The following is a 20,422-nucleotide window of genomic DNA, read 5'->3' as shown; positions in this document are numbered from 1 at the left end:
TAATTCCTGAGGTCACTGCTGTATTCCCAACACGGTTGTGAGGCAGACACTTGGTAGGTTCACAGAAATATTTGTACAATTTTGGATAAATTAGGTCTGAGAGCAATGTCTTTGCTTTGAAAGGGTCCATGATGTTGCAGGCCCAGGAAGGCAGCACCAGGGCCTGCAGCCCTGGGTATTCAGCCAGAGCTCTATATTTTCAAAGGGCTGATCCTGGAAGAGAGATGTGACCTCCTATTGTTTCTTCGCTATTGAACAAAAAGGCCCTCAGGAGATCAGAAACACATTAGGTTTCTCCCATGTTGGACACTGCATGTAAATGTATGTCATCTGCATGTAAATCCACATGTAAATCTATGTAAATATCAACGTCAATCCACACAGTTTGCAAATACTTTTGTATACATGACTCATTGGGACAATACGGATGAAAGTGACTTACATCAATTTTTGCTTTAAGGTCTGTTTCAATGACAAAACAGGGGAGCTGGGTTTCAAGACTTTTACAGTTTCTATCAGCTTGATAAGATTCTAGAATTTTCTACCTCAAATGAACACCTGTAAATTATTCTTACAGATTTAAAAGGCATTTGAAACAATCCAAAACTGAGGGCTTGCTTGACAGCAGCATCATTTTTCTTCAAATTATTCTGTGTTAATTTATGTTCCATTACTCGAGGGACCTGTTTGCACTAAGGCATCTATAACAATAGGGTGGATGTCACCTACTGCAATCTATTTTTGGTTTTATCTTTTAATTTGCAACCTGTCTTTAAACGTTCTCACTACTAATGAGCGAGTTTATTAAGAGCATAGGGTGAGAAATGTCTATGGTCTGACCTTTTGGCTAATTGGCCAGTCTCTGTTGAAATTAATCTGGTGAAGAAAAATTATAGTTTCAAAGGAAGTTTGTAGATAGGCTGTTAATTGCAATTGTTCATTTTCCCTTGGAAAACTATGCATGGAGAGTAACATGCAGTGGACCCTGCATGGAGAATTTGGCACTGGGAATATGGAATATGTAGACCTCATGAGGGGTCCCTGTTTGCCCAGGTACAAATGACACATCCTCAAAGCCTCCCTATTTCAAGTTGACAACTAGAGAATCCTCCATTTTACCAGGGAATACTTTTAAATCAACCTCAAAGAGGATACAGTAAGTCTAGAACTCATTGGCAATATGGGAACAGCTTAGCTGGGCAGAACAATGTCAGGTAATGTACACACTGGTATTTGAAAGAATAGAAACAAAAGTTGCTTACTGAAGGCTTAGCTTTTGATGAAAACATTTTTTTCCTCTTTCAATGGTACTGCGAAATCATTTCAAGGGTTCATCTCCATCTGGAGGCCAGAATGCAGGAGACGAGAGCTTATTCATAGAGTGTGTAGAACTTGCATCAACACTGGGAAGTCTCTGCCCCAAGTATGAGTTGCCAAGGAGAGTTAAGTATACCTATTCTAAGCACCATTATTGACCGCTTCAGAGGCTGGAGGGAGAATTTGGAATTGGGAAAACAGAAACCATATTTATCTTTCTGAGAATCCTTATTTAAAATGTTCAGACCACATGGAGTATGTGGCAGAAATGTAGAAGAAAAACAGATCAACGGCAAACAGAAGGAAGTCACTAGAGCAAAGCTTCAATTGTAGTGCGGTAGTTGAAGATTGGGTGCTGTTTCTGCTATAAACCTTCGTTCTCCGCATTTTGGTTATTTTCATGTAGAAGTTTGCTCCTAGCTCAGTCTCTGAAGGACATTATTTTTAGGCTTCTCTTTTTCAAATTATCAGTAAATAATAATCATGGACAAATAAAATTGATTATATAAAGTGCTTATGGAAGGTGGGATATGCAGAAGTAGGGTCAGGGCAGAGAGAAGCTAAGTTGTTTAACAGAATGGACTATCTCCAGAAACACTGCCTTGATTGGCTGGCACATCGGAAGAAAAAGTGTTCACGAGAACTGGAGTTGACCAGCTGTAACTCTGGAAAGAAAGAGTCGCGGACGTTGGAGATCATGGTCCCCAAATCCACCCAGGTCAGTAGAAGCCGTGTCAGGCTGACATGAGATGTTCTTCTTGCCTGGTTGGAATGTTCTACTGCCTAACTGGTGTCTGGCCCAGTGACTCCCAATTCATTCATTTATTCATTCCTTCCCTCACTCACTCATTCTTGTATTCTCACTGGGCATCTGCTTGGTGCCAGCTCTCCAGGCAGTGGGTATGTGCCTGTTGAATCAACAAATGAACTCTGTGGCCCTTCTTCTGATGCCAGGACACGAGGTAACCTTCTGCCAAGGCATCTTCCTCTTTAGCTGGCCTGCAACACAGTTCTGTCTGATGGACAGTGGTATATCTCATGGTAAATAACTATCCGGTAACTGGTTTTCTATATCAGTTCTTGTGGTCTATGCCAGTGTGACTGGCATCCTGAAATATGACACTGAGCATCCAGAGTCTCTGTGAACAAAAGATGTGCTAACTTCAGGTTGTTAAAATCCATGCATTTTACTCTTCTTGAGTACAGGTGCCTTGACCCCCCAGTTTATCATTTATTTTGTCCGGGACTGTGCTAATTTGACAGGCTTGGCTACCCCACTGGAGCTCTGATCTCAGCCTTGATCTTGCTGCCACGTAGAGTCTCTTTCTCTCACCATCAGTGTTAGCTCCTGGGCTAGTGGGTCTTCAAACAGGTGCCAAGAGGCCTGCTGGGGAACAGGGAGACTCTGGACTCTCAGTGTCCTATTTCAGGACATCTAAGAAGACAGTTTTAATGAAGAGATATTTTCAGATATGACTGTATCATAGGAAATTTACTTTTTTGGGGGAGGGGGAGCATCATAACTTAGAAGGAAGGTTCTCGATTATGAGGGGTGAGCTTCAGAACGTGAGAAAGAGCACAAGCCCTGAGCCTCTTCTTGAGGGCAAGAATCACACGGTATAATGCAGCTCGAAAAGGAGGAAGAACAGCCAGGACCCTGTGGGCTCACTGCAGGCACTCAACTACATGTGAGTTCTGTTTTCAACCCCTGTTTCTCCCCAGGGCCCTCTTTCCTCTATTTGTGAAATGAGACGAGCAATACCTAAATTAGAGGATAGAAAATTAGTTATACCACAAAGCCTATACTTAATAGGCACTTAATATTTATGGAATGAAAGGACAAATGAAAATGCTGCGTTTCTAACTGTATTATATGAAGCAAAACTACTGATATGTATTTATCACTTTTTATTAAATGAGAAGGAACACACTTAAAAGTCAACAGTTTTGAGACTACAATATATTTGATATTAGAAAAGATATTTTAGTTGTATGCAACTTAGATTGTTGACAAAAATAAAAGCTACAATTGCAACACGGCCCTTATTGTTGCCTGAGTCATTTGTTTCTACCCCTAACTGTTCCCTTTGTTTCCAGTTTTCTCTGCAGGCTAATTCCATACTAACTAATCTTAAAGCACTGCTTTCACCACCACGTGGCTCAGAAACATCCTTCCTTTCCTTTCTCTGCCCTTCATTCCATTCAATAATACTCCTCATTCACAGCCTTTTAACCAATGTCCTCACCTTACTTGTCACTCTTTCTTACGCTTGTAACTCAGGGCTTTTTTTCATCTCGGGCGTACGGATTTTTTTCAGGCTGGATTTAATGGTTTGTGAACACCTGCATGTCTACGTAAAATTGTGTGTATGTGGGAGTTCTTCCTGAGAGAAGACCCATTTCAAGAAGCGACCAAGAAGACCCAAGATGCCATGGAGGTGAAGACCCTTTCTATCCACGGTCAGGTCTCCCTCGTGCTCTCTGCCAGGGCTCCATGCTCCTCCCTGACCTTGGTAGCCTACCTGCTCATCCTGTCCTCTTCCTCTGACAAAGGAAACTTCTTCAAGTATGACTGAAGACCTGCCTCCCCCACTCACCCCACTGATGCCCTTTCTCCTTTCTCTGGCCCCCAGAAATCCCAGACAAGTGCTAGTGCACCACCACATGACTATGAGGTGCTCCCCAGATTTCATGATGCCTGTCGGCTCCCCTGAAGGAATTACAGGCAGGTTCTTCTGGCAGGATCCTCTGATATTTGGGTATACCTCCAGCCCACAGATGAGCCGGGTAGTGAGGAAGAGGGACAGGCCATATCCATCACAGACTGATAGCATTTCCTTCCCCAACTACCTGACATCATCTTTCCTGAGTTTCTAAAGCAAGAGTCTTGAAGTCAGTTTTAAAAATAAAACCAGGGGTGCCTGGGTGGCTCAACTGGTTAAGCGTCTGACTTCGGCTCAGGTCATGATCTCATGGTTTGTGAGTTCGAGCCCCGTGTCAGGCTCTGTGCTGACAGCCCAGAGCCTGGAGCCTGCTTCAGATTCCGTGTCTGTGTCTCTTTCTGCCCCTCCCTTGATGGCGCGCACTCTCTCTCTCTCTCAAAAATAAATAAACATGAAAAAAATTTAAAAAATAAAACCAAACAATAATAAAAAGACACTTCTCCAGGCCTCCCTCATTTGCATACCACATAGCTGGCAGGTGTTCTCCTGAATCATTTTGCAGGAGCAATTCTCAATGTGTAAAGCTTCCTCCAGCTCATGGCCCACACTGTGGTCTCCATGGGGTATCCTTTGATAGTGAAATATGATCAGTTCTGGGTAATCCTACCCACCTGTGTGCTCATCTGCCCCTCACTGACAACCCTGCTTTTGAAATCCCAACTCTGCCTTGGCCTTGAGTACAGACATACAGTAACAGACATGACTTACTCTTCTGATTCCTGGTATGCCAAACCATAGATCCTGAATGTTACAATTATATTAATGGATTGTCAGGCAGATCTGATGAAGTCAGTACTGGGTCATTAATATATTAGTCGCAGATAGAAAACAATTAAACGGAGTGGGGACAGGAAGAACATACTGAAAAAAGCCACAGCTCTGGCTTTTTTGTGGTCCCTTCACTTTGCAGAAACAATACCGTTATCATCAAAGGTCAAAGTCAGTTACTGGTACAAAAGTCAATAAAGTGGAAGCAGGGGAGGAAGAGATCGAAGAGATAAATTCATGACTTGTCTTCTAGATTGAAGGGACTTGGTGAAAATCTACATATTTTAAACTCATGGGAATAAAACTGGTTGTCGCTAAATTGGAACATTCATGTAGTTTCATGGGTTCCTGCTATGAACAGGTTTTAAAAAATTATATCAGCACACAATAGGAAAAAAAGAACAAGGAGAGTTTTTAAAATTGCATCTGCTTGTTAGACTTTATCATCCATTTTGTTGGATTCTTAGAATCAGATGCTTGTGGGTCTTTCTTTCTTTCTTTCTTTCTTTCTTTCTTTCTTTCTTTCTTTCTTTCTTTCTTTCTTTCTTTCTTTCTTTCTTTCTTTCTTTCTTTCTTTCTTTCTTTCTTTCTTTCTTTCTTTCTTTCTTTCTTTCTTTCTTTCTTTCTTTCTTTCTTTCTTTCTTTCTTTCTTTCTTTCTTTCTTTCTTTCTTTCTTTCTTTCTTTCTTTCTTTCTTTCTTTCTTTCTTTCTTTCTTTCTTTCTTTCTTTCTTTCTTTCTTTCTTTCTTTCTTTCTTTCTTTCTTTCTTTCTTTCTTTCTTTCTTTCTGAAGGCAATCCATAGGCATGTTCTAACTGTCCTTGCCAATTACTGCAGAGGATCAGAAATCTTTATTACTGGCAATCTGAGACTATCAGTTACATTATGTTTGTGTAATATACTAGAAGAAAGCCTCTAACTTTCTAACCTAAACATCATGGTCTGAATACATTACTCTTAATATGATGCGTACTGTCTTGATTGAATGTTAGACTAAAAACATTTGCTCATTTCTGCCCCTCGCCCTGAGCCAACAGCAGTGATGTAAGTATTGCCAGTTTTCAAAGTGCAATCTGTAGATCACCCCGCACTGGCAAAGGTGCCATGCTCTGGTAAACAGGGCATCATATAGCATCCTCCTCCATTAAGGGCACTTGGGTGGTCTACTGCAAAGCGATTACATTTGCCATTTCTTAGCCGCCAGCAAATATATTTACTCATTAACACTTGATGGGTTGAATGCTCCTGAAGAGGGCTACTGAGCAATTAAGTATGATTCCAACTAATTCCGAAGGTACCAGAAAGTGGCTTCTCTAATGGTAGTTTTCTGCAAGAATGATCTCCCTCAGAGAGAGAGAGGGGCAGAGAGGAAGAGCAAAGGAATCCCAGGTGAGGGGCCACATGTAGGACTTTGGGGGTTTCAATCTCTACTTTGGCTAGCTGTTGAGTAACATTGATGTAGAGGTCCTTGACTTTGAAAATTCAAATAAGATTTAACTTCACATTCACGTTATTTATAGAAACGTGGGCTGATAATCAAGAACTCAGTAGTATTTTGTATATTTTATGATCAAATTTTTGCATATATTTATAAACAGTTAGTTCCAAATTATCAGCATGTTTACTAGATCAGATCTGTTACGATCCTTACTTTGGAATATTCTGGAATCCATTAGTAGGGATTTAAGGAACTAACAAAGGGTTCCTCTAAAAGCATCAGTGGACTCAGCTTAAAAGCAGCAGGGTATAGGAGAAGGCAACCAGGACTGGAATCAGAGCCCCTGGACACACGTTCTTGTTCTGTCCCATCAGGTGGGAGTTTGTGTCAGGTATTGCAACTCCTTAGCAATTCCTATGTAAAGGTCTGTCTCCTGCCAGTTCAAGCTGGGCACTCCCCATGTGACCTTTCTTCTGACTAGCCAAGTGACCTTGGAAGGAGCCATTACTGACTTCATTTCAGGGAAGGAAACATACTGAAGGTTAAGTAGGTCACCTAGACCCAGGCATAGAATCGAAAATGGTGTGACATGAGACTGCGGACTCTACGTATGGTGCCACCCAGGTACTGGCCAACGCTGTCGGGATTAGGACAAGGTCCCACAGTGGCTCCATTTCAGCCATACTTGGAGCTTTTCTAAACCAGAGCCCTGCTGTCCAAAACAGCCAGTAGGGAATAGCCAAATGAAGCTATTGAAATCCATATTAAAATCTAAAATTCGGTTCTTCATTCATAGTAGATACTTTTTGCGTATGTATTACTGGCTACCATATTGACCAGTGCAGATACAGATTTCCAGCAGTAGATAATTTTAGAGTGTCTACGTGTCGCTACCAATTTGACCAGTGCAGATACAGAAGGTTTCCACCAGTAGATAATTTTTGAGTGTCTATTAGTTGCTACCATATAGACCAGCACAGATACAGAAGGTTTCCACCATTACAGAAAGTTATACTGGATAGTGTTGCCCTAAGTGTTGGAATTCTGCTCACTGGCTACAACCTATGGCTCATTAACTGAACCTGACCTCAGTCTTTAGCTACTTCTTTCTCCTCACGGTCCATCAGACACCTCCAACTCTCCTGCCTCCAAACCTAGACTCTCCACAATGTTCTTGCCATCCTTTATTCTCTTGATCCTTGATATTCTGTTGGGCACGACCTGCCAATCCCTGACCATTGGCAAGTCATATCCTTGTGATTTCCCGGCTCCTGTTTTTGGGATATGATGCAATACTGGAAACAATGATAAAAAAACAAAATGAAGAGAATGCATGCTCTCAACCCTAACTGGGTCCTTCCTGATTCTCGGCATTTCTTCAGTTCATTTAACAGATGCAATAACTCATCCCTTACGATGCCTCGTTCCCAACAACCTCAGCCCTCTCACAATCCTATTCTCCATAGTCAGTGTCCTGGAAAGACATCACAAAAGCTCTTGCCATGAGCTTCTCCAACATTTTCCTCTAGGTTTCTTCTTGTTTCCTTTAGCCAAAGTGATCCACCCAGTGCTTTTCACCTGGGAGTACTGGTTTCCTACTTTCAGATCTTTGCTCATGATGCCTTGGCCATTTAGAAGTTTTCCTCCCAAACTCACCTTTACCACAAAGCAGTTTATGGATGATTCCATCTGAAAGTAACTTCTTTCTTCTCCAAGTTTCCCTAACATTTTCTCTGCACCTCTCGCATAAATTTCTAACTGGTGTTGCTTGTAATAATGTACAGGTCACCCCGTACCTTCCCCATCAAACCACAACCGATGTGAGAGACAGTAATTGATGAATTCAGCTTGCACTCCCGGCAGCAACTGGCACAGGTCTTTGTATAGACTGTACTCAGCACAGATTTATTTAGTGATTATCTATATGCCTAGTTATGAAGATGTCAGATTCACTCTGAAGGCAGACAGAATTAATCCAATAATGAATTGATGAATACACTTCTAAAGATCACAACATCAGGTTCTAACTAAATGATCACAGTCTGATGGGAAAACAAGGGTGTATGTGTTGATGACTAGAACTGCAATAAATGGGGCTAGAGCAGTGGGGAATATCATTCTGGAGGATGACATGGGGACGAAATGACAGAGAGTAGACAAACAACCAAAGAAAGGCATCAAGGCTCCAGCAGACTTACCTTGGGTAGCGATATAATGATTGGGTCGATGATAACCCTAAAAATAAATGAGAAAGAATATTTGACAAACTTAAAACGGTAAGCAGCACAGAAGTCACCCACTAAGTTTGCCAAAATGAATGCACATACAAATACCAACAACCGCACCGGCTGAAAGTGAAATGGCCAGACCCAGTACCGCTTAGTGCCTCGTAAAAAGCAAAGGGGGATCAAAGCTAACAGTTCTGTGGCTCACACATGGGGTGGGAGTAACTTAATCATACGCCGGCTATGAGACGATGGGTGAGCAATCAACACTAACAACTTATGGATTCTCTGAAATAACACGACCACGACTCTTATTAGATTGCAAACAGGCTGGGAACGTGCAATAGGATTTCATGTGTGTTCGGGATGCTACTGGCAGCGTGCCAAGGCTTTAACACACATCCTGTTCTACCGGTAAAGGCAGCTACGTCGATAGTCATACTGAACGTCATTCTTAAACACTGCTAATGCCATGACACGCTGCCGTGGCAAGGGCCAGAAATGCAACGAGGCAGACATTCTGCAAGGCCCCTTCCTTTTATCGTGACCCTGTGAGGAGGGGAAAAGATGAAAGTTGAGACCAAATACAGAAGGGAACAAAGAACGTCACAGGATCAATATCTGGGGAAGATAAAACCAATTTAGAGAAAATCACACACAGGTAACATAATATCGCCACGGACCTTAATATTTTCCATTTCTGTTCCCCGAGATTACCTAATATAGTGTGCCTGAAGCCAGATGGGAAACAGGAGAAACTTGGAGAGGAAATACAGATTTCTCAGACCATTTCAATGTGTATCTGGTAGATTTTTTTTTGTTTTTTTTTTTTGCTTTTAAAACAAGTCATTGATAATGAACAGCAAAAGCAAACACATTCTTTTATACAACTGACCTGCTGTGGGTATAGACTCTTGACAGATATTAAATAGGATTATGAAGATAATCACTCATGTCTTGCCAGCTGATTAAGTTTCACAAAGCAAGACCCTGTCTGATGTGCGGCTCCATATGTCAGTTCTAGCAAGGTGCTAGGAGATAGGAGGAGCTCATCTATGAAACAGAAATAATCCACACAGTCCACGAATGACCTATGTTGCTAAACACAGTGGTCATTTCTCAGTCCATTGTTTTTGTTTGTGGTCTGAATCACACACAGTTAACACTCTAATACGTACAACAGCAACTGACATATAATACAACACGTGGCTCAATAAAATCTTATTGACTGAGTAAATAAAAGGGCCCTGAATATTGACTCTTTTCTCTGTTAAAATTAAAACTAATTAATCTGGTATGTTCATTGCTTTTATGTCTTCCCTCCTCTGTAGCTCTACCTGCCCATTCTTTAAAGCTAAGTTAAAATCACTTCCGCCACAAAACCTAATCTGATTACATTTACTCCTTCAGGCAGTGATTCATCAAACACTTATTAAGTGCTTACAGAATTTCAGGGCTGTGCCAGGCGCAGGGGGTACAAGATGCATAGGATACAGCCCCTGTGCTCAAGAGCCCCCAGGGGCTCTAGGAGCTGGGGCTGGAGCATGAACAGGATTCCCTTGGAATCTCCCAAGGGAAGGAGAGTTATAGAGAAGACATTTCTTACTTCAGCTTCTAAACTCTGAAGTCTTGGGGAGAAGGCAACAGGTCTTGGCCACCTCTGAATTCTCCCACAAGGGACTCACTAAACATCTACTGGATAAAGGAATAAGTGCAAAGTATTTTAGGAAGGAACTTGGCTTTAACAGAAAAAGATATCTAACTTGGGCCGTGTGTGTTCTCAACCATCATCCAATGTGGCAGCGTAGGGGGCTTCATTCGAGGAATGGGATACAAATTACTCTTCAGACAGTCCTCCTGTAGGCCCTACCCTCAGATCCATAACCAAAGTGTCACAACCTTTCCAAGCAGTACTATAAATAACATCCTTATGTTTATTTTTTAGATAACTCTTAGAGATTGTGATGCTAGTATTTTTAGTAGCATCTGAATTATACTCAAGTAAGAAGACGAAAGAACTCACATGTATGGGTAAAGCCTGTCCGTGGAAGTACTAATGGACTAGAAGGCAGTGTGATGGCCAAGGCAAGCACAGCGTGCCCTGGGAACTGCAAGGGAGCAAAGGTCTGTTTCACGTGAACCTGAGCCTTGAAGGTAACAGTGACTTTCCCTTCATTTTCAGGCTACTTTTGAGTTCATTCATTCTTTCAACTGAAAACATGCTGTCTCCTCAGGAATTTATTCTAATGTAAGACATTAAGTTAACATGATGCAGGATGAACAAAGAAGCAGTCTTCAATAATTAAACAGCCTACATATTTAATGACACGTCTTGTGTGCATTCGATGTCCTGGTTAAACAGCTGCAGACTACTTTGAAGGCAACTTAAAAGTGCAGTAATGACGAGAGATCGCAAATCATCGAATTAGGAATTAAGAGAGTTTTATCTTATTAATATGTAAACAGATTTCTTTTAAAGTGTCAAATAACCTAAGTTGTTGACAAAAACATGGAAACACTATCCTTGGTCCACAGCAGCACGGAAGACACGGAATGTCACAGAGGAGTTCAGCAGCCAGTAGGCCGACTTGAGAACAGGAGTGGCCATGTCTCCACTATAAAGTTCTGCAGGCTGTGAAGTAACGTTAATGTGTTTGCTTCTGGATTTGGAGCAGTGAGTGCCCACCAGTACCATAGCAGACACACAATGTGGAATGTGGCAGAACAGTTGGGTTTACTGACGGCTTCAAAATACATACATCGATATAATTTCCATTGATGTAGTCGGAGTTGGTATCTCCTTCTATGGTCTGCAGTCTCACCCGCGAATGATCATCTGCAAAGGAAAAATAAAACAATGATTTTTAAAAAATGTTTTAATGAAAAAAAACCTCCCTGCATGAGCAGGGGAGGGGCAGACAGAGAGGGAGACACAGGATCCTTAGCCGGCAGGCTCGAACGCACGAACTGTGAGATCATGACCTGAGCCAAAGTTGGATGCTTAACCGACTGAGCCACCCGGGTGCCCCAAGCAAACAATGAATTAAAAGCAATCTGTTGGGCTGCTTAGAGCCCCAGAATGCAAGCACATTACATAGAGATCATTCACATCCATGCTGCTTTACCGATAAACAAAGAATTAAACACTACACACCTACTACACTTCCTATTTTGCTCTTGAAGCTGGGAAGGATTTAGAATTATTTGCATTTTGCAGCAAATATCGTGAAGTTATTCTTTGATCATTTACAGACGCGCTGCGTGGGTAGAGGTTTGAAACTTCTACATGGAGTCCTATGAATCACAACAGAATTATTTCTTGGACTGAACGTAGAGCAAGTTCACTAAATCACATACTAACCCTGAGATTTTGAAGGCTTCCTATGGCACCCACCTTGACAAATGATGGCTATAAACCACGGCCCAGCTCTCTGGAGGTGCGAACAAGGACCTAACCTCAGTTGTTGTCCCTGAATTCCCTACACCGCTCTCTGCACCATGTGTGTGAGGTCCAGAGTCAGGCATGTGGGTCAGAATCTCCACACTTGTGATTTGGGACAAGTTACTAGCTCTCCCTGTGGTTTAGTTTTCTCATCTGTAGAATGGGGATTAACAGTGCCTGCCTCACGGGACCATTGTGACCATTAAAACAAAATAGAAAAGAAGATTAGAAAACCACCTGGCATATAGTAAGTGATGGATAAATGTCAGTTGTTGCCCTTTTCATGTGCTGTGGAACAGACATGCAGACTATTCTCACGATCTGTACCGCTGATGCCCACACAGGTGGTAACAACCCAGAAATGGACCCACATGCAGGCCAAGTTTGCCTCATGGTAACCTGCTCTAAGATCCAATTTCTCAGAGTACACTTTGCTTAAACCAGAGGTCCCCTATCCATATTTTTGCAGGTGGCATGGGGGAGGCGAGTCATTGGGGTGCTGGGTATGTGTGGATTGTCCCGGCTTTTGCATTAGGAGAGCCAGTGCTCACACACAGCTACAGCAGGGCTGTAAGTAATTCAGGCAGTAAAGCCATTTGAGCCTCCCGAATGAAAGATGCTCCAATAGACCTGAATCATGGCTGTTCTACACACATCAGGCTTTAAGTCAGCTCCTCTGAAGGGAGATTAGGTCTGCCTCCCCGTACTGCTTGACTTTCCCTGGGCAGTTTTTTTTAAAAGGCAGGCATCACATTAGAGCCTCCCAATCTTCAGAAGCAGCACTGTCTTAGGATCTATTGTATCTCCTTGTCAGAATCGCCCCTCTTTCACACTTTATTTCTCTTAGAATCTCAGGATGAATGCCGCCCATTCCCTGTGATTTATCACCCCTGGGCCTCTCAAATTGTTCTGGAATGTTCTACATGGGGACTTCAATCTCTGATAAGACTGCACTCTCATCTCCCATAAACAGAGCCTTTGAAATAAAGAGTTGCCCCATCATCTCCTACTGTTCGGTTGGTTACCTCCTTCCCTCCCTCCCTCACTCTTTTTTATTTTATTTTATTTTATTTTTAACTTGGCAGCTATTTCTCTAGATTTAATCACTTTACTCTCCTCCTGATGGGGAAACCCACAAGACATATGTACAGCGTATTTCCTAGGCAGACTGAGATTGTTTTTATTTCTCTTTATGTGCATGGTAGTATCCTTTCTTCATTCGAAAGTTGATTCTACTAGGTTATGACCTTTTGGGGTCAGAGACCTCATCGTATTCATTCCGAATAACCCTATGAGCACCTTTCCCCGAGGCCACAGTGCCGAGCCCCGGGGCCTCTCTTCACAGCACTATCTGCAATGCACAACCACATGCAGTGGCCCTAACACACAGCAGGTGAGCATAACGCATGGGACTCTTCACCTCACTAATGAATACCGTGTCTTGATGGTCACTGTCTCCATGGAAGAAGGGGCAAGTTGTGGTCAGGCGAGGTTCACTGGGGCTGTCTGGAGTACTAGAATGGTCCTGAATGTTTGCTTTACAATCACCTATTAAACTGTATTTGGATGCTGTATGCCCTGTTCTGTACCTATATTTCACTATTTAAAACTAAAAGAGTCCAGGGGCACCTGGGTGGCTCAGTCGGTTACGTGTCCGACTTGGGCTCAGGTCATGGTCTCACAATTTGTGAGTTCGAGCCCCGCATCGGGCTCTGTGCTGACAGCTCAGAGCCTGGAGCCTGCTTCGGATTCTGTGTCTCCCTCTCTCTCTGACCCTCCCCTGCTTGCATTCTGTCTGTCTCTCTCTTTCTCAAAAATACATAAAAATTAAAAATAAAATAAAATAAAATAAAATAGTCCACCTTGAGGGTATTATGCTATGTGAAATACGCCTAACACAAAAGGGTAAATACTACGTGATTCCACTTAGATATTTAACATAGTCAAATTCATAGAGACAGAAATAATGGTGATTGCCAGGGGGTGCAGGGAGGTGGGGAGTAGGGAGTTAGTGTTGAGTAGGTATAGACTTGCAGTTTGGGAAGATGAAAAAGTTCTGGCAATGGGTGGTGACGGTTGCATAACAATGTGAATGAAAATGCCACTGAACTGGACACTTACAAATGGCTAATATGGTAAATTTCACGTCATGTTTATTTTACCATATTTTTTTTAAAAGGGGGAAGTCCACTTTCTCCACCCCTCCCTTGTAGAATATGTCTCCAAGTTCCACTCTAAGCCCGGATGTCCTGAGAAACAGCACCTCCCAAGGTGGGACTTATAGTCTTGAGCCCTTGGGAGTTCCCCTGCTTCTTCCTTTTCCCTGATGAAATAAAGGCGGTGGTGGCCGTGCCTCGAGAGCTTGCCGCTAGAGGACAACTGTCAGACATTTTTAATGTGTACTCAGGAGATGGTTTAAGAATTACTGAAATGAGGTTTAGGAGGTATTTTTTCTTTCAGTGATAAAATGTGCAAGTATGGATAAGTCAGTGTATCTTAAGGCAGGGAGAGAGATGTTTTAGCAGTGGGAATGGGCTTAATATCTCAGATGAAGGGTTGGCTGTGGAGAAGAACAAAAGAACATGAATTCTGCCCAGCCAGATTAGGCTGGGCATGGCATGATTACCCTCTTGGCTATACTGGGTCAGCCCTTATCAAAGTAATCCTTTGCCTTCTGGCATGCCAATGAGAAAATCACCTTCCCTCAACAGCAACAATAAAATGAGAAGAAAGGTCTCACTATCACTCATACTGAGTCAGTGAAAGTGAAGGCAAAAGAAGAAAGTTGATACGTCCCTCCAGTCAGGAGAGCCTTCCCTAAGCTCCTGCTGGATATCTGAAAATGCCTCCGTGAAAGAGACGGTGATTCTCAGGCATCCTCTTTCAGATCAAGCTCTCAGGCTAGGAAAACAATAAATATAGACTGTTGAGGGGCAAACAAGTGAGTACATGGAGGTTCACTGCCATCTTTTCTTGAAATCTCATTCACCTTAAATCACAAGCCAATTAAGAAGGCTATCATATAGCAAACATTCTTTTAGGAAAACTCAATTCCTTCTCCTAGGGCACTCCTGAGGTGAAATAGTATCAAATGACAATGAGGAAATGTCTATAGGACATTTCCAGCATGTGACAAATATGGGAGGCTCTCAGACAAGGGATCCACAGAGATAACCACTGCCCACTGGTTGAGCCCCTATCCCTACTTTGTTTTGGAGGCTGACCAGCTGGGAGAGGGCCTTTCTCAGTACCAGAAACTACCATTTGGGTTGAAAGGAAGACGTTTGGAGAATTCACCTGTTTGGGTATAAAAGTTCGAAAAATCCAATGGGATTTGTGGCTGACAAAAGGTCAACTATTCATGAAGGCCAAGGAGTCAAGACTATAAGGACTTGGTATTTCAGGAGACAGAGTCTAGTAAGGTAGAAAAGACCTGAGCTTTAGAGTTATACATTACCATCCTTGTTTCTCTCCTGGTATGGGTGTTTTTTCCTTGGTTATTCCGAAGCCATTTCATGTTGACATTGTGTAGTGTTTAGCTTAGGTGGCCCAGAGACCTTGATTTGAATACTGGATGTACTACTCCCCTGAAGCACGAACTTAGATAAATTCTGAACCTTGCCGCGCTTCATCTGTAAGAAGAGGTTGACGATGGGCTACCTTCACAGGATTGTTAGGAAGACCAAGTGAGAAGTATGTGTCCAAGTGCATGGACCATAGGACAGTTTCCATCAAAAAGGAATTATCCCTCTCATGTGAATAAAAGTGACATCGTTATTGCTTAGCAATTCGAACCACAAAGAGCCCAGGATGCTTGTTTGGAGGTCAGCAGAGCAGGGGAAAACTGCGCACTGAAAGCAGCCAGTCTTTGGGAAAGATGAGCTTGAACTAGTTTTAAAGAGGAAATAGGAAAAAAGGTTTGGAAACAGGACAGATATGCCTAAACAGCTCCTACAACTTAGTCCCCTGGCATCTATTCAGCAACTTATCTTTTTATTTAAAAAATATTTTCCTAAATCAAGGTATGATTGACTTATAACATACTAATTTCAGGTGTACAACAGAATGATTTGATATTTGTATATGTTGTAAGACAACCACCACAATAAGTCTAGTTAACATCTGGCACCATACAAAGTTAAACATTTTTTTTTTTTATCGTGATGAAGACTTTAGGATTTACTCTTTTGGCAACTATCATGTATATACGACAATATTGCTGGCTGTAATCATCGTGCTTAACATTATTACATCCCCAGGCCTTGCTTACTTAACAGTTGGAAGTTTGTATCACTTGACCTTCTTCCTCCATTTCACCTACCTCCAACCCTCCTCCTTCTAGCAACCCCAATATTGTATTAGTTTCAGGTGTACAATATAGTGATTCGATATTTATATACATTACAACATTCTCGCCATAGTAACTCGAGCTATCATCTCTCATCATAATATTACTGCTTATAGTCCTTAGGCTGTAACTTTTACTCCCAAGTCTTAATTTATTTTATAACTTGAAGACTATATGCCTTATTAATCTCCTTCACCTATTTTGTCTTTCTCCCCCACCTCCTCCCCTCTGGTGATTCAGAGTTTGTTCTCTGTATGGGTCAATTTTTGCTTTGTTTTGCTTTGTTTGGTTGTTTTTCAGATTCCAGATATAAGTGAAATCACCATCTGTCTTTCTCTGTATAACTTATTTCACTTGCAATAATATCCCTTAATTCCACCCATGTTGTCACAAATGGCAAGATTTCATTCTTTTTTTATGGCTGAATAGTATTCCATTATCTATCTATCTATCTATCTATCTATCTATCTATCTATCTATCCTCTATCTAACCTACCTCACATCATCATTATCTATTCATCCATGATGGACACTTAGGTTGTTTTCATATCTTAGCCATTGTAAATAATGCTGCAAGGACATAGGAGGGCATATGTCTTCAAATTAGCATTTTTGTTTTTTAATGTTTATTTATTTTTGAGAGAGAGAGAGAGATAAAGAGCATGAGCAGGGGAGGGGCAGAGAGAGGGAGACACAGAATCCGAAGCAGGCTCCAGGCTCTGAGCTGTCAGCACAGAGCCCAATGCGGGGCTCGAACCCATGAACTGTGAGATCATGACTTGAGCAGAAGTCAGATGCTTAACTGACTGAGCCACCCAGGCGCCCCTAATTTTTTTGTAATGTTTATTTATTATTGAGAGACAGAGAGAGACAGAGCGTGAGCAGGGGAGGGGCAGAGAGAGAGGGAGGCACAGAATCCGAAGCAGGTTCCGGGCTCTGAGCTGTCAGCACAGAGCCCAATGCGGGGCTCGAACTCATGGACTGAGATCATGACCTGAGCCAAAGTTGTACACTTAACCGACTGAGCCACCCAGGTGCCCCTAGTGTTTGTTTTATTTATTTATTTATTTATTCATTCATTCATTTATTTATTTAGATAAATATCCAGTAATGGGATTGCTAGATCATATGGTAGTTCTACTTTTACTTTCTCAAGGAGGCAGGCTCCATAATGTTTCCATAGTGGCTGCATCAACTTACATTCCTACCAACAGGACACAAGGGGCCCCCTTTCTCATAGCTCGCCAACACTTGCTGTTTCCTGTCTTTTTGATAACAGCCATTGTCACAGGTGTGGGGTGGTATCTTATTGTGGTTTTGATTTGCATTTCTCTGATGACTAGTGATGTTGAACATTTTTCATGTGCTTGCTGGCCATCTGTATGTCTTCTTTAGAAGAAATATTTATTCACATCTGCTGCCCATTTTTAAATTGGATTGTTTTATTTGCTGTTGGGTTATGTGAGTTATTTGTATGTTTTGGATATTAACCCCTTATCCGATATATGATTTGCTCCTAGTTTCTCTCATTCAGTAGGTTGCCTTTTCATTTTGTTGATTGTTTCCTTTGCCGTGCAGAAGATTTTTATTCTGATAGTAGTCCCGTTTGCTTACTTTTATGCTTTTGTTGGCTTGGCTTTTAGAGTCAGATCCAAAAAAATCATCACCAAGACCAATGTCAAGGAGCTTAGCACCTACGTTTTCTTCTAGGAGTTTAATGGTTTCAGGTATTACATTCAGGTCTTCCGTTCATTTTGAGTTAACTTTTGTATCTTGTGTAACATAGTAGCCTACTTTCATTCTTTGGCATATGGTTGCCGAGTTAATAAATATAAACACCATTTATTGAAGAGACTCTTCTTTTCCCATTGTATATTCTTGCCTCTTTTGTTGTAAATTAATTGACCATATACATGTGGGCTTATTTCTGGGATCCCTATTCTGTTTCATTGATCTGTATGTGTGTTTTTATGCCAATACCATACTGTTTTGATTACTATCACTTTGTAATGTAGTTTGAAATCACGTAGTGTGATGCCTCTAGCTTTTTCTTTCTCAAGACTGCTTTGGCTATTCAAGGTCTTTTGTAGTCTCATACAAATTTTAGAATTATTTGTTCTATTTTTGTAAAGAAATGCCATTGGAATTTTGATAGGAATTGCACTGAATCTATAGGTTGCTTTGGGTAGTATGGACATTTTAACAATAATAATTCTTCTAATCCATGAGCATGGACTATCTTTCCATTTATTTGTGTCTTCAATTTCTTTCATCAATGTCTTAGAGTATAGGTCTTTTCCCTCCTTGGTTACATTTATTCCTAGATATTTTCATCTTTTTAATGTAATTATAAATGTGATTGTTCTCTTAATTTCTCTTTCTGAGAGTTTGTTGTTAGTGTATAGAAATGCAAGGAGCAGGTGGGTGGCTCAATTGGTTAGGCATCCGACTTTGGCTCAGGTCACGATCTCACAGCTTATGGGTTTGAGCTCTAGGTTCAGCTCTGTGCTGACAGCTCAGAGCCTGGAGTCTGTTTCAGATTCTGTGTCTCCCTCTGTCTTTGCAACCCCCCTCTCATTTTCTCTCTCAAAATAAATAAACATTTAAAAAAAAGAAGTGCTAAAGATTTTTGTATTTTGATTTTGTACCCTGATAATTGTATTCATTTATTCTAATGTGTTTTTTGGTGGAATCTTTAGGGTTTTCTATACATGAAATCATGTTATCCACAAACAGTGAGAATTTTACTCTTTCCTTTCCAATTCAGATGCCTTTTATTTTTATTTCTTTTTCTTGTTAACTGCTGTGGCTTAAACTGTTAATATTTTGTTGAATAAAAGTGGCAAGAGTGGGTTGGCATCTTTGTCTTGTTCCTGATCTTAGAAGAAAATTTTTCAGTTTTTCACCACGGAGTGGGCTTTTCACCATTATGTTAGCTGTGGGCTTGTCATATCCGGACTTTATTATGTTGTGGTATGTTCCCTCTATACCCACTTTGTTGAGAGTTTTTATCATAAAAGGACACTGAATATTGTCAAATGCTTTTTCTGTATGTTTTGAGATGATTACATGATTTTTATCCTTCATTTTGTTAATGGGGGGGGTGCCACACTGATTGATTTGTAGATACGGAGCCATCTTTGCATCCTTGGAATAAATCTCACTTGAGTATGATGCATTTATCCTTCTACTATATTGCTGACTTTGATTTGTTAATATTTTTTGAGGATTTTTGCATCTAAGTTCATCAGGGATAGTAACTTTTCTTTTCCATCATTGTTTCTGCACAGTGTAGCATGGGGGTTAGGATCACAGGCTTTGGAGTCAGAATCCCTGGGTTTGAATCCCAATTCTGGCACTTTCTAGTTGTGTGACTTCGGACAAGTTATTTAACCTCTCTGTGTCTTAGTTCCTTTAATTGTAAGATGGAAATAAAAATAGTGCCTACCATGTAGAGTTTTTGTGAGAACTGAGTTAATATTAGTAATGCATTGATAAGTGTTTGGCACATAGTAAGAACTAAGTAAAAGCGAGCTGTCACTTGTATCATTATTGCCGATAATTTAATTCAAGACTTGATAATATTTTACCTGCAATATTTCACTTTTGCCTCCAGACTTTCCTTCTCTAGTGAATTCATGCTGTGAGCTGCTTTTCTAAAACACAATTCATTTTGTCCTCACCTAGTTGAAACCATTCAAGGATATCAACAGGGCACTGATCAACAGTGGTCTCTGTTGGGAAAGATCACTGAAAAGATGTGATCAGTGGATGACCCGTGAGTTGGACCTGGGCACTTGAAGTTCCTCACCCATCTCCCCCTCGGAATGTGGGTTCTGCTTGTCTTTCCTGCTCCCAGAGGCTACTCCAAGGACATAGCTTTGAGACAGTGATATGGTGCTGAGAACATTTGCTCAGTATATGCGACTAGTAAGGCCTCTTCATAAACCTTTCAGATTTGGCAGAGGGATGCAAGGATCCACTTGCCTTGCTGCCGTCCAAGACGAGCCTTGGAGGTAAGTTCCCTTTACTTGTTAAAACTCCCAGCTACCATACTAGAGTGTCCTTCCTCTTCTGTGGTCACTCCCTGCCCTCTGTGTATGGGAGTGGTTTCAGATTAACCCAGGAAGCTCCCAAAGGGTTGTGAAGCAACAGTCTTCTAA

The 20,422-nt window shown here is 41.4% G+C and overlaps 1 protein-coding gene across 6 annotated transcripts in view; it reads right to left on the bottom strand.

Moving 5' to 3' along the window:
* Nucleotides 1-20,422, bottom strand: part of PTPRM (protein tyrosine phosphatase receptor type M) — a 795,639-nt gene that overhangs the window by 73,598 nt on the left and 701,619 nt on the right. For all 6 annotated transcript variants that reach the window (XM_058692682.1, XM_058692677.1, XM_058692679.1 and 3 more), the window contains 2 exons: nt 11,229-11,305; nt 8,443-8,479 (listed from right to left, as the gene is read on the bottom strand). In XM_058692682.1, the coding sequence (XP_058548665.1) occupies nt 8,443-8,479; nt 11,229-11,305 (114 nt within the window). The remainder of the gene's footprint in view (nt 1-8,442; nt 8,480-11,228; nt 11,306-20,422) is intronic.

This window comes from Neofelis nebulosa, chromosome 11 (genome assembly GCF_028018385.1).
Source record: "Neofelis nebulosa isolate mNeoNeb1 chromosome 11, mNeoNeb1.pri, whole genome shotgun sequence".
NCBI classification, from domain to species: domain Eukaryota; kingdom Metazoa; phylum Chordata; class Mammalia; order Carnivora; family Felidae; genus Neofelis; species Neofelis nebulosa.
The sequence above is the reverse complement of the archived record's forward strand: the minus strand, read 5'-3'. Positions and strand labels throughout refer to the sequence as shown.